The sequence below is a fragment of the Cervus elaphus genome, chromosome 6 (assembly GCF_910594005.1).
Source record: "Cervus elaphus chromosome 6, mCerEla1.1, whole genome shotgun sequence".
Lineage (NCBI taxonomy): Eukaryota > Metazoa > Chordata > Mammalia > Artiodactyla > Cervidae > Cervus > Cervus elaphus.
The window spans coordinates 13,884,593-13,902,491 of NC_057820.1; the positions used below are offsets into that span (position 1 = coordinate 13,884,593).

A 17,899-nucleotide genomic window follows, 5' to 3' on the forward strand; every position below is an offset into this window, starting at 1 on the left:
ACATGAATTTGAGCAAACTCCGGGAGATAGTGAAGGACAAGGAAGCCTGGCATGGGGTCGCAAAGGGTTGGATATGACTTAGCGACTGAACGACAATTATGTGGTCATAAGTGTCCTTACAAGAGGGAGATGGAGGGAGATTTGACACCAAAGAGGAGGAGGCCACGTGACCACTGGCAGAGATTGGAGTGATGTGGCCCCAAGCTAAGGAAGGCATCAACCACCCCAAGAGGCTGGAAGAGGTAAGAACAGCTTCTCCCAGAACCTCCAGAGGGAACTAGGCCCTGCCCACATCAAAATGTTGGACTAGTCAGGTTGATTTCAGACTGCTGGACTCTGGAACTGTGAGAGTGAACTTCTGTTATTCTAAGCCACTCAATTGGTGGTACTTGGTTATGGCAGCCCAGGAAACAAAACATCTGGGCACAGGGGTTCAAGCATCGCTGGAGTGTGGCTCACACATCAGTCCCTCATGGAGGCCTTTCTTTGAGGTTCCTTGGACAAGTATGTATGAAGCCCAGCTCAGTGCCCAGAGGCGGGACAGCAGACTCAGGATGCAGAAGTGGGTGAAGCACGGCCCATGACTCCTGTCCAGGGCGAACTGGCAAGTGTGCAACACATGACACTAGGATCTGCTGTGATCGGGATGCGTGCACAACGAGAGGGACCCCGCCCGAGGCTGTCTGGGCCAGTCTCAGGGTAGGTGATTCTGAGATGATGCTCATGAAGAGGAAATGGGAAATTCCTCGAGAAAATGCTGGCCAGATGGAAATGAAGCAAAGAGGGAGCTCTAGGCTAGGGAACAGGACGTGCAGAGGCCTGGGGATGGGAAGCAGCTCAGGGCATGTGGGGAACCGTGAACAGTTCTGGACGCCTGGAACAGACAATGTGCGTATAGGGTCAAGGACAGGGTGGTGGGGACCTGGATTGTCAGATGCCCAAGCTAAGATGTAATTCGTAGGCGCTTCCCCTTTGAGTTTTAAGTAATGATGAAATAGATATTTAACAAATGAAGAACAACCGAAAGTAAATCTTAAGGGGCCAGACAGATGCATTTATGGGACTTCCCAGGTAGTGCCATGGTAAAGAACCCGCCTGCCAATGCAGAAGACTCAAGAGATGTGGGTTCCATCCCTGGGTCAGGAAGATCCCCTGGAATAGGAACTGGCAACCCACTCCAGTATTCTTGCCTGGAAAATTCCTTGGACAGGGGAGCCTGGTGGACTACAGTCCATAGGGTCACGAACAGTCAGACTGAGTGACTAAGCACACAAATGAGTTTATATCGAAACTTTCTGGAAGGCTACCCAAGAAGCTCTTGCCTACAGTGAGTAGAAATGGGATGTTGGATACCTTTGACTTTTTATGCATCCCTTTTCTATTACTTTCAACATGCATTCATAATAACTTTAAACATTGTTTTAAGTATAACATTCTTTATCATTAGATGATGATTTGAGACTCAGAGGGCAAAGGACTTCCTGAGTTAATTGTCCACCTGGAAAGGCCAGCCCCTCTGTGACCCAGGCTGGAGCCGCTATGGCAGGAGCCACGTGAGTGGAGTTTCCCTCCCCCGCCCAGCAGCCCCTTCCCCTGGAGGGGCCTGCTCTGCGCATCCAGCTACTTCCCCACCAGCCCAACCATCCTCTCCCTGGAGCCCGCACTGGCTCCCAGTGCCTGCCATGACTTGGCCTCCATCTCCCTGCCGGGCTCACATCACTACCATTTTCCCCACCCACCATGGATGAATGCCAGCAGGCACCATGCTGCTCCAGAACCTCATTTTTTTTCCTTACCCACCCTATGACCTTAGTCCAGCACCTGGTAGTCTGAGGCTGGCCTTCCTCATAACCTTATGTAGCTCAAAGCTTGATTATGAGGGGATGTTAAGAGCTGACACTTCAGGCCTTTGCTAGGACCCATCTCTTGTCAGATCTTGGCAAGTTTTTATATCTCGGAATTAATACATGTAATCAAATATGTATACCTCTTTTAAAATTATTTTTCTGTTAAAAATAATACATGTGCCTGGTTTTAAAAATGCAAACAGTGCACAGAGGTTTACAGTACAAGGTGGGTTTCTGCTCAGCCAGAGACCCAGTCCCTCCCTCACCCACCCTGTCCCTGCATCCTCAGGTGTCCACTATGACCAGTTTCTGGTGCATCTTTCAGAAGTGGCCCATGGATAGGCAAGCACCTACAGGTTGGCGCATATGTGTTTTGATAAAAAGACACATCTTTGTCATTTAGTCATTTAGAGTTTGTTCAGGATTGCGAAGTAAACTCTGAACATGTGAAAAACTCAGAATTGGTCGTGGACTCAGATAATACCACTGTCTCACTAATCGATGAACCCAAGGTAGGCAAGATGCGTGCAGGGAAGCTGGAAGAAAATTCAAGGAACTGTAGGAACTGCAGACGTGCTCTGTTCACTCATGGCTGATGCAGCAACAAGGGATGTTCCGGGTAGTGCTTATATAAGTATACAGGAACAAAGGCGGCACGCGGCCAAGCAATTACATCATGATGTATGTGCACAGTGCTATGGATGATCTCAGCCATTACATAACCATGCAGTCATTGTTTACAGGATGTAGGGTGAGAGGGAAAGGACATAGGGCCAGAGAGCCTGACCACCACTATCGTGGCTAATTGTTATCCCTCTATAACCGCCAATTCTCAAACACTGCCTGTTGTACCCTCTTTGCCACATTCCTACTGTTCTCTCTCCCACCCAGTGACACAGACCTTGGGATGAATTGAAATTCTCAGCTGTGCTCAGAAAAGCCCCAAACCAGCCGGTGATTTCACAGGTGGAAAAGGGACTAGCTGGACCCGGCTGGACCCACCTGAAGCCCATCTGCCATTTTAAGCTAATTTTATGTTCAAACAGGGGGCTTCCCTAGTGACTCAGAAGATAAAGAGTCTTCCTGTAGTGTAGGAGACCTGGATTCAATCCTTGGGTTGGGAGGATCCCTTGGGAAGGGATTGGCAACACACTCCGGTGTTCTTGCCTGGAGAATCCCATGGACAGAGGAACCTGGCAGGCTACAGGCCATAGGGTCACAAAGAGTCAGACACAACTGAGTGACTAACACTTTAACACTTATGTTTGGAGAAGGCAGGATCCCTGTGCCTCCCCTCTGCTCACCAGGAACTCTCTGTGTCCACAGGGTGATGAGAACGATGACCTGTACTGTCGGACCTGCAGGCAGTTCTTCAGTTCCCTGCATAACAAGAGGGAGCACCTGCTGGGGAAGCAGCATCTGCAGAACCTCACAGGTAACCAGCTCAGCTGTTGTTTAGTGGCTCAGTCGTGTCCGACTCTTTGCCACCCCATGGACTGTAGCCCACCAGGCTCCTCTGTCCATGAGATTGCCCAGACAAGAATACTGGAGTGGGTATCCATTTCTTTGGCCACCTGATGCCAATACTTTGGCCACCTGATGTGAAGAGTTGACTCATTGGAAAAGACCCTGATGCTGGGAAAGATTGAAGGCAGGAGGAGAAGGGGACGACAGAGGATGAGATGGTTGGATGCCATCACCAACTGGATGAACATGAGTTTGAGCAAGCTTTGGGAGTTGGTGATGGACAGCGAAGCCTGGTGTGCTGCTGTCCATGGGGTCGCAGAGTCAGACATGACTGAATGACTGAACTGAACTGAACTGAAGCCGTCTCCTTCTCCAGGGGATCTTCCCAACGCAGGGATCAAAGCCACATCTGCGCTGGCAGGTGGATTCTTTACCGCTGAGCCACTAGGGAAGCCCAACCAGCTTAATGCGGCAAGGCAAACCCTGCCTCCATCTATGCTAGGAGTTCACCATCCCACAGCCCAGAGACTCCTTGTCATTTAAATTTAATTTTAAGGCAGGGTCTATTCAAACAGTCTTAATGCTAGGTAGATGTGTGGGAGGGGAGTGGGTCTTCCAAGGAAGCGCAGATAGACTTGCCTCTTAATTGACAAGGGCCCTTCTGCTCTGGCCCCACCCCTCAGGGGCCTTAGAACCTCCTGGAACCCCCGCGGCCTCCTTAATGGCTCCCAGACCTTCTGCTGCTGCCCCATGTGGCCTCCAGGCCTGAGCACAGCATCCTCTCTGCCTGGAGCACTCAGCCTGTCCCTGCAAGGCTCGCCTCTCCCCTTGACCTTTGTCTTGTTTAGCTGACCTCTTCCCCAGGAGGCCGCGTCTGCCTACAATACGGGAGATCCAGGTTCAATCCCTGGGTCAGGAAGATCCCCTGGAGAAGGAAATGGCAACCCACTCCAGTATTCTTGCCTGGAAAATCCCATGGACCGAGGAGCCTGGTGGGCTACAGACCATGGGGTCGCGAAGAGTCAGACATGACTGAGCGACTTCACTCTCCCAGGAGGCCGGCCCCGGCCTTGCTGCGCACCTCCTGCCCCTCCCTGGGCCCCTCTCCAGCTTTCTCTCCCTCCCTTATTCCATCATCTCCTATCGGCCTCTTTCATTTGTCCATCTTTGTTATTGTTTGCTGTCTCCCACCAGCATACAAGCCCCTCATGTTTGGGGACTTATTCCCCGTTTTAGTCACTGTATTATCCCCTGGATCTAGAGCCTTGCCTGACACTCATAGCCAGTACTCACTGTGTATCTGTAGAAGCATGAATGAATGAATATGTTCAACAAATAACTCCTGGGTACTTATTCCCTCCTGGCACTGAGCCAGGTGCTAGGGACATAGAAAGAATAAGGCAGAGCTCTGTCCCAAAGAAACTGAAGTATGTGGATTAATACAACATCTTTCCATTAAAACGTCTTGCAATGGAGCGAAAGGAGACTGTAGGTACATGTGGCTCTGATTCCATGTAACTCTCTGAGGACCTCTAAAGTTATTTAAAGGGAAACAGACATGGGCACACCTCGCTTAGGGTTCCCTCTAAACAGCCTGCAAGTCTTATGTTAACAGTCAAGCTCTCGAGGGCATTTCCACGTCTGCCTTTACTGCTGTGATATTGCTGGAAATCAGGGTCTAGGGCAGCTGCACTGTCTGAGTCTCTGGGTCTCTGAGTCTCAGTGATGATGGGAGGGGGCGTTAGCCATGAGTCCCTTTGGAGCTGAATCTCACGTGGTTCACGGTGCCCTTCGAGGCGAGTGTAAGCCCAGGAATCACCTGCTCCAGCCCTAGAAGAGGCTGTCTCCTCCCCAGCTCTCTCTTTCCTCTCCCCAAAACCAGGGCGTGGCACAGATGGGAAGCCAGGGCCCAGAGCTCATTGTTTTAACCGTGTTACTGGGATCTAATTCACACACCATAAAACGCACCCACTGAGAGTGGTTTTCCGTATATTCCCAGATATGTGCAACCACTTTAGAACATTTCCATCAGCCCAGACAGCACCGTACCCGTGAGCAGTCACGCCCCATTTCTGGGCAACCACTAGGGTGCCTTATGCCTCCACAGGGGGCTCTGGGGGTTTAATTCTTGCTGTCTCCTTTCTGTGATGACAGCAGGCATCCCTGCCTTTGTGATATCTTAGGTGGGTAGAGCCCTGTCACCATGAATGACCTGAGTTTGCAACCCTCCTCTGCCACTTAGTGCCTTTATCACCTTGGTTGAATTTTCTACCCACTGCCTTCTCTTTTTCAAGTGCAAAATTGGGAATAATGATACTACTACTGACCTCAAGGGGCTGCTGTAAGGAAACAAGATAATTCTGTGATGCTCGGCACACTCTGGGGTCTACTATTATTATTATGAGCTTAGGGGCTGTAGCGGATAAGCGGACCAGTTCCCTACCCCACTTACCTCCCAGGAATCTCACACTGCTAATGGTCCCCAGAGCTCTGTTCTCTGCAGTCTCCTTGTCTCTCCCCTCAAGCTGCCCTTCTCTAGGCATGGTATTCCCCCCTCTGTGCACCTGGTCTCCCTCCTGTTCACCTTCCAAAGTCCTAACAAAGAGGTGTATAATAGCAAGTTTTGGAGAAGATGGGGAGGAATTGTAGTCCTGATTCACTGCCAGTGGGAATGTCAAGTCGGGCAGTCACTTTGGAATGTAGTCTGACAGTTCCTCAAAAGGTTAAGCATAGAGTTACTATTGAGTTGGCGAAAAAGTTTGTTCAGTTTTTTCCGTAAGATGTTACTGAAAAACCCGAATGAACTTTTGGCCCACCCAATATAGGATCCAGCAATTCCACTCCTAGGTATGTATCTAAGAGAGCTGAAAATGTATGTTCACACAACACTATGGATGTGCGTAACAACATTGTTCACAGTAGCCCCAAGGTGGAAGCAATCCAAACATCCATCAACTGATGAATGAATAAACAAAATATGGTCCCTCCGTGCAGTGGAATATTATTCAGCCATGAAAAGGAGTGAGGTACTGATTTGTGCTGTAACATAGATGATCCTTGAAAACATGGTAAGTTAAAAATCCAGTCACAAAGGACCACATATTGTAGGATTTCCTGTATATGAAATGTCCAGAATATGGAAATTTGTAGAGACAGAAGGCAGACAAATGGCTGCCTAGGGTTGGGGCTTCCCAGGTGATGCTAGTGGTAAAGAACCTGCCTGCCTAATGAAGGAGACATTAGAGGTGCGGATTCGATTCCTGGGTCGGGAAGATCCCCTAGAGGAAGGCATGGCAACCCACTCCAGTATTCTTGCCTGGAAAATCCCATGGACAGAGGAGCCTGGCAGGCTACAGTCCATGGGGTCACAAAGAGTCAAACATGACTGAAGTGACTTAGGACATATGCACAGGGTTGAGGGAGTGGTGGGGGATGGGAGGTAATGGCCGAAAGGAACCAAGATTTTCTTGGGGTGGTGATGAATATATTCTAAAAATGATTGTTGTGGTGATTGCATGTATATACTAAATATACTAAATATTTTAGAGTATACTAAAAACCATTGAATTATACCCTTTTAATGGGTAAATTGTATGGTATGTGAATTAGATCTCAAGATTGTTTGGAAAAAAGATACCAGTCTCAGCCAAGGACCCCCTCCTCCAGGAAGTCTGCCCGCTGGCCTCCACTCAGCACCAGTCCCAGTGCATTCTTCTTTTACATCTGGGGACCTGGCACAGGGAGGGGGGCTTGGGATGGAGGGGCTTGCCCACATCTGAAGAGAGGGCCAGGTCCAGAAGAGCCACTCATCTTGTGCTCAGGGGCTGACCTTTGACATGGGGTTTCTTTGCTTTTTTAGGGGAATTTGAAAAAGACTCTGCTGAGTGCTTGAAGCATCTGGAGCTTCTGGAGGGAGAGGAAGGTCAGAATTTGAACAAAGGGGACCCAGAGGAGGAAGCCGAGTATCCTGACCCGCTTCTTCTCGGAGGCCTGATTCCAGAGAAGGGTTTTGCTTCATTTGACTTGTGTTTCTTGCAAGAGTTCATTTTTAAGCTTATGCAAAGTGAGTAGTCAAGTTCCACCACTCGCTAGTAACTTTGGTGACTGAGGGTTTTATAATCGTAGGAAGAATAGCTTACCTAATAGGTTATATTATAATATTAAGTGGGAAAAATAAAAGGTTGGTATTAACATTAGGAGAATAGCAATAAATAAAGATAATCAGATGGGAAATAACTGAGGGCTTCCAATAAGCCAGGTACAGGTCAGAAGTTTATAATAACTACCTTTTAATTGTCATAAAGGTACTGTGAGGTCAGTTATAGTATCACCTCCTTTTAAAGATAAGGAAAGTGTGCACAGAGAGGTTGAGTAACTTGCGCGTGGTTGCACAGATGGTGAGCTGAGATTTAGATCCAAGTCCTTGGGTTTCAAGACCCGTGTTCTTCATAACTTCCTTATGATCTCAACTATATAAAACTACGCATGCGTGAATCCATGCAAATGTTAGCAGTGGTTATCTCTGGCAGGCAAGAGGAGGGTGTTTTTCTTTATTCCTTTTTGTATTTGCCACATTTCCTCCAATGGATAGATGTCCTTTCCGTTATCAAGGGACAAAGTTAACTCTATTTAAAAGGGTTTTGAGGTCACCTGCACATATTAGGGTCCCAAACGTTGCCCATGTGAGGTGTGGTTCAAAGAAAAGGGGAAGTTTTGGGTGGAAAGGAAGAGATAAAGTCGGTCTTCTCTCCGCCTTCCTCCCAGTCAGAGAATCTGAGCTCAGAGAGCTGAGGAAGACTCTAGAAAGAGGGCAAGCGGAGCAGGAGGCCCTGCAGAGGCAGCTGCTGGAGTTCCAGGTGAGGCGCTCCGGAGGGAAGCACCCAGTCCCCATTTCTGTAGCCCGCTGCTCAGCTCAGGGCCCGGCCTGGTGGGCCAGGAAGCTGGAGAGGAAGACCACGTGGTCCGATTAAAAGAACACATCGAAAGCCACGGTGCCGCTTCCCTCCGCACGGTTCCTGCTAGCCCACACTTGTTGCATGTTTTTGTAAAATATGGAGTGTCTGTCTGTAACATACAGAGTATTTCCGAGGTGCAGAAATCGTGCTGTGGGCCTACTTGTGCTGCCTGCTGGCTTCGCTCACGGCTCCGAGGCCATCCACGCTGCCCCGTGGCATCTGGCCTGCTATTTCTGCATGTCCCTGGCCCGCTGCCCATGTTGGGCCCCCTGGTTTGCCACACTCCTTTGAGTGTAGTTATTAAAGAACAGTGAGTGTTTAAAACAAAAAAATTAAAGGGAACACCCCAGTTATTGTGCGATGGCCCACCTGACGCAGGTCCCTGCTGTCAGCCCAGCCAGGGCCCCTGGCTCAGCAGCCTGGCCGGTGGGGAGGGCGTGAACGGTGGGGCTGGGAGGGGGTGTCCCTTACGGTCCGGGCCCTTCTTAGCAGAGTGGCTCGCTGAGCTCCCAGCCCACGTCTTAGAGGAGGACAACCACGTCTACCTCGCCAGGGATGTTGAGAGGGGCTGAGGGCCTGGCTCACAGTCACACTTGATCTGCAAATCCTGCCCTCGCCCTGGGGTTGCCCCATCCTGGGGTATCCTGGCTGGGGACCCTGCAGATGGGAGCCAGAGAAGGACCAACTCGGAAATCAGGCCCAGCTGTGGGTCTGGGCTCCTCTCCCTGGCCGTGGGGCTGGGGCAGCTCCCTGACCCTCAGGGAGCTCCCTCTCCAGGCCTACTTATATAACAGGAGGCAGGGACACCACCTGGGCAGGAGGGCAGGTGAGATACTGAGAGAGATGAAGAGTCCGGCCCCAAGTAGTATTTTTAACAAGGGGGTGGTGCTCTGTCAGTGGGACAGCTGTTTATTCCTTGGACTCAGGGAGGGGAGATTGATTATGTTCGTGGCTTCTGTGTGTGCCCTACAAGAGCAGCTGCAAGACCCTTTTTGTCTAATTGTTTGCTTATTTGATTACTTATTCACTTGGTGCCTATTTATTTACGTGTGGACTTATTTCCTTATAATTATGTACTTATTTATTGGTTCATTTATTTACTTCCTCACTTAGATACATAGTTACATACTTATTTATTCACTTGCTTATTTACTCATTCATTCAGCTACTCATTCATTTGTTCATTCCATTGGAAAGTTTTGGGGCTAGCCGTACGAACACCTTGGTGTTCCTTTCAGAACCGACAGCAGCGGCTGGAGGTGGAGCTGGCTGGCCTGAAGACCTACGGGGTCGTCCTGGAGAAGGAGTTTGAGAACCTGAACATGGTCATCATGCTGTCCCACTTCGGCCTGCGAGTAATGGACACGGGTGAGCCCGCCGTCCGGGGCAGACCCTCTCCCCCTCCGCTGGCCTCACACATGCTTCCTCCAGGTCCTCACTGGTCCATGAAACTGAGGCCCAGAAATTCCTGTCTGTTCACTTAGTCATGCCTGCATTCCTCATTTCTTCACTTAGCCTACATCTTGCATGGCCAGCATATCCAGTCTTGGTGATGAATGGTGATACTGTCATCCTAAGTCCAGCACCCACTGGGGGTCAGCCCCTGATCTGGGTGCTTCCAGGGGATGAAAATATGGAGAAGCCCCTGGCCTCCAGCTCTTAACTGCCTGGACAGACCCTCAGTCACTAGACTGTTGGGGTGCAATGTGTCCCAGAGGAGAGCTGCCCCCCATGGACAAGATGCTATGGGCACCCAGGGGCGAGGCAGTTCCCTATCTGTGGAAGGTGGGCTTCTAGAAGGTTGACAGAGGAAGGACCCAAGAGGACAGTCCCAAACTCCTGAGACAAAGAAGGGCCCAGAGGTCCACCCGGTGGGGAGAGGTGAGGGAGGGCACAGAGAGTGTTCATGGCTATGTCTCATGCAGGCCTGGTGCCTACACCCTTCTCTGAAGAAAATGCCATGAGTACCACTTCATTATAAATATCTAAACATGACTGTTGGGAGGAACATAAAATGTGAACATCCCTCTTCACTCCCCACACCTCTGCCCAATCCCTTCCCTAGAAGTTTTTACTGTTCACATCTTGCCATGTTCTGTTTATGAATGAGGTGGTGGTGAGTGATGTGTCCTAAGTCACTTCAGTCGTGTCCAGCTCTGCAACCCCATGGACTGTAGCCCACCAGGCTCCTCTGTCCATGGAGTTCTCCAGGCAAGAATACATGAGTGGGTTACCATGCCCTCCTCCCGGAGATCTTCCGGACCCAGGGATTGAACCCACATGTCTTATGTCTCCTGCATTGGCAAGCAGGTTCTTTACCACTAGCACTACCTGGGAAGCCCGAGGTGGTGATAAAAGTCATTAACAAGGGGGAACTTCTCGGGACATGGCTGCCATGTTGCTATAATGAGGCAAGGGGAAGGGGGTAGTTCCTAGGCACTTAGGGGCCCTAGGACAGTGGCTGTGTACCAGTCAGTCTGGCAGATTTCAATACTTTCAGACCTGGTACCACCTCGCTGGTGCATTACTGGCAATCACCAGCATGGTGCCGGCGAGAAACAGCTGGACTTGTTCATTGTCAGCTTATCTGTTTCCTATGAATGGGACGGCACCCCAGTCCCCTGCTAATTCACGCTGAGGTGGGGGACCCCTGGGGCTTCACCATCACGGTGAAGCAGTGACTCCAGAACACACCACATCAGGTACAAGGTGTAGCATCCCCGCTCCATAAATAGCTAAGCCTCAAGGCCAAGGGTCCTGGCAATGAGAGGGATGGAGCAGGTCCTGCTGCTTCAGGAGCTTGGAGGCCCCTCCCCTTCTTCCTTCCATTCTCCTCTCCTCCCCATCCTTGCTTGAGAGCATTTGCCTGGCCTGCAGAGTCGGACACCACTGAACAACAACACGTAAGTATCAAAATCCCCCTGGAATCAGGCCGGGGCAGATGCTCTCAAGCAAGGATGGGGAGCAGAGGGGGAGGGAAGGAAGAAGAGAAGGTGCACAGCCACTGTCCAAGGGCGCCTAACTGCCTAGGACCTGCCCCACTCTCCTCGCCCCAATCCAACAACCTGGCAGCCCTGTCCCAAGAATCGATTAGACAAGTGAGATTTAGGGAGGGAGAGGTGCCAGGGGTGAGCGCTCCACCCGGTACCCGGTGTGGTGTGTTCTGGAGTCACAGGTTCACGCATGCAGCATGATGTGACTCAGCCATCCTATCTGAGCCTGAGCTGTGTGCGTGGGGTACCAGGCAGGCCCTCCTCTCAGGGCCCCCTCTTCCAGGACCCTGTCCCACTTCTCCATCCAGGACACAGTTGTCTCTCCAGGAGCATCTGGGATAAGCAGAGCAGACATGGATTGGGCTCCATCTGAAGAGGCCCTTGGGCTCCACAGCTTTTTCCTGGTAGTAAACTGTCTTCTCTCCCTTCCCAACTCTGCAGCATAAAGCAGTGCCCACCTTTCACCAGTGGGGACCCCAGGATGCATCCCGGGCGCACAGAGGTTAGCTTCCAAAGAGCCATCTCCCTCGGTGGAAGAAGAGTGGAGGATCCTGGGCCCTGAGGATGGGACAGCAAGGATGAGTCAGGAGAGCTGTCTACTCTATTGACCCAGAAGAAAATAAACCATGCGCGTGTGTGTGTTTGCACAACAGACTCAGTCTGTCTTTTTGTCTTGGGCTTGGCAGTGTCTGCCCTGTAAGTATTGCTCCCAGGAACTGTAAGTTGAGCAGCTTCGATCTGGGAAGATGTTGGTGGAGTGTGTGTGCCTCTGCAAGCACAGAAAGTGAGTACCACACACACCTGCTCTCGGAGCCCTCATGCCAAGCATCCCTGAGCCTATACCCACCCCTCCCTCTCATGGTGAGTCTCCGTGGTATACGTATGCTTTGGTTTCCTCTACTGAATTATAAGGACACTAGCGCTGCCCATCAACCACAAGGGGTGGGGTGAAGATGAAGTAATACAGCCAGACCCCAGAAGCTGACCTGCAGGCAAGCAGGTTGTTTGGGAAGTAACCCCAGGTAGAGGAGTGGGGAAGTGAAACAGGGAGGGGAGGACAGACATAAGGGGGCACATTGTCCAAGCAAGATACTATGGCTGGGCCCCCGGGGAAATTCTGGGAGCCAGGGTGGGACACACCCCTGAGAGCATCCCACTCAGTGGCCTGGGAAATGGGGTAGTTATCCACCAACTCCCCTCAGACTCTGCTAGAGGATGACTTCTGGGAGGGGTTAATTCCTTTTCCTTCCTGCCTGCTATGCAGATGACATGGGGAACACAGGAGACCAGAAGAGCCTAGGGCAGGGAAGGCTAAGGTTGGAAGGCTGGCCAGTGTGCCCTTTGGGGTGGCAAGGACAAGGGATGAAATTGGGACCCAACTGTGTTTGTTACAGGGCTGCTGCAGGGCTTTATAAGCTATTAATCAATATACATCTGCAAAATAGGGGTGATCATGGTGGTTCCTGCAGACAGGGGTGTAGACATCAGGGATTAGGTCTGCCTGCCTGCAACAAAGATGTGACCACAATGGCCTCAACACATAACAGACGGTCCAGGGGTGAGCAGTGGGGGCTAGGACAGCAGTTCTTGTGTGTGCATGCATTGCCCACAAGGTAGCTCCCCAACCTCCAGCATTGCTTCTGTGCTCCAGGCAGGATGGGGGCAAAGCGGGGAGGGTAACAGCTGGCCTGCCTCTTTTTACAAAGAGCTTCCAGAAAGTCCTAATTTCTAGAAGGAATTTCCAGAAAGCAACTTCTATTTGCATATCAGGGACCAAGGTGGCAGCATTTAGTCAAGATAGCTGCAAGGGAGCCTGGGAAATGTAGTTTTAGCTGAAAACAGGGCTGCCCAGAGCAAAGATGGGTTGGGTTAGTGAGGAAGAAGGGGGTAGAGAAGAATTGAGGGGGACAGAGGGCAGTATCTGCCCCAGTGAACACTGTTTCTAGAGGAGGAAGCCAGCTTGTAACCCTGCAGAGGTCCGTGTGCAGTCTGGCTGGGGTCCTGGCAGAGGATCCCAGCGTCTTTCTCTCTGCTCAGCAAACGTTGATGGGGTGTCTCTGAGCATTTTTATGGCAGGTGGTCAGCCAGAGTGATGCTGAAGGCCTGCTCTGTACTTGGTCTTTGTGCACACTTGATGCTTGGCAACCCACTCCAGTATTCTTGCCTGGGAAATCCTATGGACAGAGAAGCCTGGTGGGCTACAGTCCATGGGGTTGCAAGAGTCAGACACAACCTGACAACTAAGCCACCACCACCACACACATACAATCTCATTGCGCGGCAGGTCCACTTGAGCTACTTACAGATGGATAGAGAGAAGCCCAGTAATTGGCCAGAGATGCCATCAGCGAGGAGATCAGATTTGGTTTCCATGACAACTGTATCCTATGGAGATTCAGCTCTTTGCCTTGACCACATGGGCCTACAGGACTGGTAGCTGCTTTGCAGGAGGACAGTCGTCTTTCTCTTTCAAACCAACTCGGCCTCTCCCTCCCTATAGTGACCCTGTCCTGCACCAACCTACAGCCAAGGTTACTCTCAATGACATTTGCTGAATAAGAATACCTGGATTATCCAAATTAGACCACGAAGAGAACTTTCAGATTTAGCAAATAAAAATATAGAACACTAATTAAATTTGAATCCAGATAAACAACAACTTTTAGTATGTCACATGCAGTGTTTAAGACATGCTGAAAGTGGTTTAAAAAAATTTAACTGGACACCCCATATTTTATCTGGCAGCCCTAAATACAAATGCCTCAATGGCCATGTAACATCAAGCTCAGCCCTTTATTCCATCACAGGACAACCTGGATTTTTCCCGGAAGGGTACACAGCACACTGATGGTGACCCCTGAGCTGTATCCAGGTCCCAGGGTCTCAGACCCTGACCTTTGGACCAAACAACCATGAGAAGCAGGTAGTAGCAGGTTCTAAGTGAGGCGAGGTGGGCCCAGGTGTCTAGGAGGTGAGGGTGACTCTTCTCAGGTTCAGGTGGAAGACTTAACCATGGCGGGCAGGGTTGATCCTCGCCTCAGCTCTGCTTCCCAAAACCTGCGGGGCCTGAAATCCATCCCTCCATCTCCATTTCCCCACTTGCCGCAAGGGAGCTGGACTAGCCTGTGTCTAATACGTCGAGTGAATGCCCAAACATACCTAGACATATGTTATCTCCACTTAGCTATGGGACTCTGAGCAAGGCACTGCCTGCATGAGCCTCAGTTTTCTGCTCTGTAAAATGGGGATGCCGACACCTGGTGGGGTCACTGTCAGGACTGAGGATCTGTGCCTTCTAAGTCACCCTGCCCAGGACTGCATGCTGCGGGGGGTGCTGGACATGGGTGTGCCTGTTGTCCCTGACAACTGTCCTGCCGGGATCCGTCCCATGGCGACAATAACACCTGTATCAGCTGACAGGTGCTAAGGGGATGCCTGTCTCATGCTCATCCCCACGGCCGAGCCTCTTTGCTGGAGCGACTCCATTCCCCAGGCACCGTGGGGACCGGCTTGGGTTTGGGTTTCTCATGCCCTTCATGGGAGCTGAACCCCATGCCACTGTCCTAGGTGGGATGTGAGGACCGGGGTGGGAGATGATGCTGTTGGGGCGGTCCTGATGCAGAGAAGCAGGGTCTCGGAGCTCAGTGATGCCTCCTTCAAGAAGCCCCGCCCTCCACAGCTGAAGCCTCATCTGTGAAATCTGACTCCCTCCAGATCCAGTTACCCATGCTTCTGGGCAGTGCCTCCACACCTCCCAGCCCAGGCTTTGCAGAATGTACCCAGGGAAACCAAATCGCTGAGGGTGCTGGGGCTCACGGGGGGCCACGGTGCCCTCAGATGGCAGGAGTGGCCACTGCACTTCGTGCCTGGGTGGATCCCCTGGCCAGAGGAGCTGAAACATAATTATCTGAGATGGACTTGTTCAGGGAGGCACAGAAAGAAACAAAATTGCTGTGTGACCCAGTGCATACAAACAGAATTAAAAGCAAACTCAGGCAAAGCAATAGTCAGCCTACTTCAGAGGTGCACTCTGACACTTTGTCTTCTATTTCATGTTTTAAAACTGCTGGGCACAACCCCCTAAGTTGATTTCAGGGCTTCCTAATAGGTGATGACTATAGTTGAATAAATCTTTCTCAGGCATCCTCACTATAGGCACTTTATGTTTGATTATTGGAGTCTATGACTGAGCAGCTTGGAGTTCTGGCCTGAACATCTTCCTCTCTTCATGCTGGGAGATAAGAGACCTGGGCATCTAGCTCTGCCTGCCTGCAGAGACGGGCCAGAGTGGGTGAGACGCTGAGGACTCTGGGAGTAGAAATGGTGGATAATCCTCCTGCCCTGGAATGAAGTAGAGTAAACTGTCCAGCTGATGTGTTAGGAGCACTGGCTCTGGGGCCAGACTCGGTGCCTGGATGCCACTTGCTAGCTCTGTGACCCTGCCTAAATCACTTTACCTCCAGGATGCTCAGTTTCCCCATCTGTACAATGGGGATGATAGCAAGACCTCATCAGATTACTGTGAGGATTACATGGGTTCCTAGACCAGGTCTGGCATGTGGGGGATTCAGTAAATATTGGCCAGGATGGTAACCAGGGCTGGCTTCACAGGTGTGCAACCTCTCAAGTCTCACAGAGCTCTGCTCTCAGAAGGACTAGGTTTAAGGCTTTGCTCTTACCATCTTAAAAGTCATAATAATTTTTTCTTTGAACCTGTGCTTTATAATTGATATCTGACAGGACGACAGAGCATGCTCAGGGGATGTGCCAGGTGGTAATACTGTTCTCCAAGCAGTTAGGTTGGTTGCTGGGCTACCAACACACACATATGCCTGGTGTGGCCTGGGGCACTGTGGGGTCCTGGGGAGGTTGTGACCGGGGCTGGGACCTAAGCCTGGGCTGCTGGTGGTGATCATGGTGGCCAGTGGGAGACCCTGGAAGAGAGGAGGAACTTCATGCCAGGAGTCTGTCCCAGGGGGACCTTTATAAATATCAACTCTCAGGCCTGAGGGCTGGGGTAGGAACTGCTGGGGTTCTGGCAGTAAACTTTGTCAGTAAATTATTACAGAACTGAAGTGTACACATGGACACGGCCACACAGTGTGCCAGGAGTTATTAGAATGCTTCAGGGAGCTTAGAATCTCTGGCTTTGACAGCTATTGCAATACTGCAAATGTTCAAGGGCTTATAAATAGAAATTAAATGTAAAGATTGTCACTTTTGATGGAAAAAAAGCATTGTCTCCATATCAAGCTTTGATGAACCAGTGATTAAAGAGGAAGACAACTTTAAAATAAACTTTCCTTGTAATTAAGATATAGTGAAGAAATGCATAAATAGGTGATCGAACTATATACAAGTCATGAAGTCACTTTTGGTTTCTGTTATAACCTTCACAAATCGGGAAATGAGTATGTCAAGGCTGTATATTGTCACCCTGCTTATTTAACTTATATGCAGAGTACATCATACGAAATGCCAAGCTGGATGAGGCACAAGCTGGAATCAAGATTTAAGGGAGAAATATCAAATAACCTCAAATATGCAGATGACACCACCCTTATGACAGAAAGCGAAGAAGACCTAAAGAGCCTCTTGATGATAGTGAAAAAGGAGAGTGAAAAAGTTGGCTTAAAACTCAACATTCAGAAACCTAAGATAATGGCGTCTGGTCCCATCACTTAATGGAAAATAGATGGGGAAACAATGAAAACAGTGAGAGACTTTATTTTCTTGGGCTCCAAAACCACTGCAGATGGTGAAATTAAAAGATGCTTGCTCCTTGGAAGAAAAACTATGACAAATCTAGACAGCATGTTCAAAAGCAGAGACATTCCTTTGCCAACAAAGGTCCGTCTAGTCAAAGTTCTGGTTTTTCTAGTAGTCATGTATGGATGTGAGAGTTGGACTATAAAGAAAGCTGAGCACCTAAGAATTGATGCTTTTGAACTGTGGTGTCGGAGAGGACTCTTGAGAGTCCCTTGGATGGCAAGGAGATCCAACCAGTCCATCCTAACGGAGATCAGTCCTGGGTGTTCATTGGAAGGACTGATGCTGAGGTTGAAACTCCAATACTTTGGCTGCCTGATGTGAAGAACTGACTCATTGAAAAAGACACTGATGCTGGGAAAGTTTGAAGGCGGGAGGAGAAGGGGATGACAGAGAATGAGATGGTTGGATGGCATCATTGACTCAATGGACATGGGTTTGAGTAAGCTCTGGGAGTTGGTGATGGACGGGGAGGCCTGGCGTGCTGTGGTTCATGGGGTCGCAAAGAGTCGGACACAACTGAGTGACTGAACTGAACTGAACTGATAGCCTCCACAAATGACAGGAAATGTCAGACAGTAAACATTAAGATACTATTGTATACAATTACATTCAAAACTAGATTCAGGCTTACAACAAACTGCTGGATGTGGGGGCCGCTGGCTTTCCAAGGTCCTCAGTGTAAGTCCCACGTTCACCAGCTGTGTATCCTCAGGGGAGTCACATCTCTGCCTTTTCTCTGATATCAGGGTGGTGAGGTAGGACATGGAAGCACCTCTGTACTCAGAGGTGGGTAAATCAAAGTTCCCCATCTCTTCCCTCCTCAAAATTTTGCCTTAGGTACCAGCTTCATAAACATCACCCGAGA

General features: G+C 50.1%; 1 protein-coding gene across 1 annotated transcript in view; it reads left to right on the forward strand.

Moving 5' to 3' along the window:
* LOC122696623 overlaps positions 1–11,914 on the forward strand; it is a 45,337-nt gene extending 33,423 nt beyond the window's left edge. The window contains exons 8-12 of the mRNA XM_043906882.1: positions 3,174–3,282; positions 7,174–7,377; positions 8,079–8,170; positions 9,508–9,637; positions 11,704–11,914. Coding sequence (XP_043762817.1) covers positions 3,174–3,282; positions 7,174–7,377; positions 8,079–8,170; positions 9,508–9,637; positions 11,704–11,708 — 540 coding nt within the window. The 3' untranslated portion in view covers positions 11,709–11,914. The remainder of the gene's footprint in view (positions 1–3,173; positions 3,283–7,173; positions 7,378–8,078; positions 8,171–9,507; positions 9,638–11,703) is intronic.
* Positions 11,915–17,899: the final 5,985 nt, after the last annotated feature.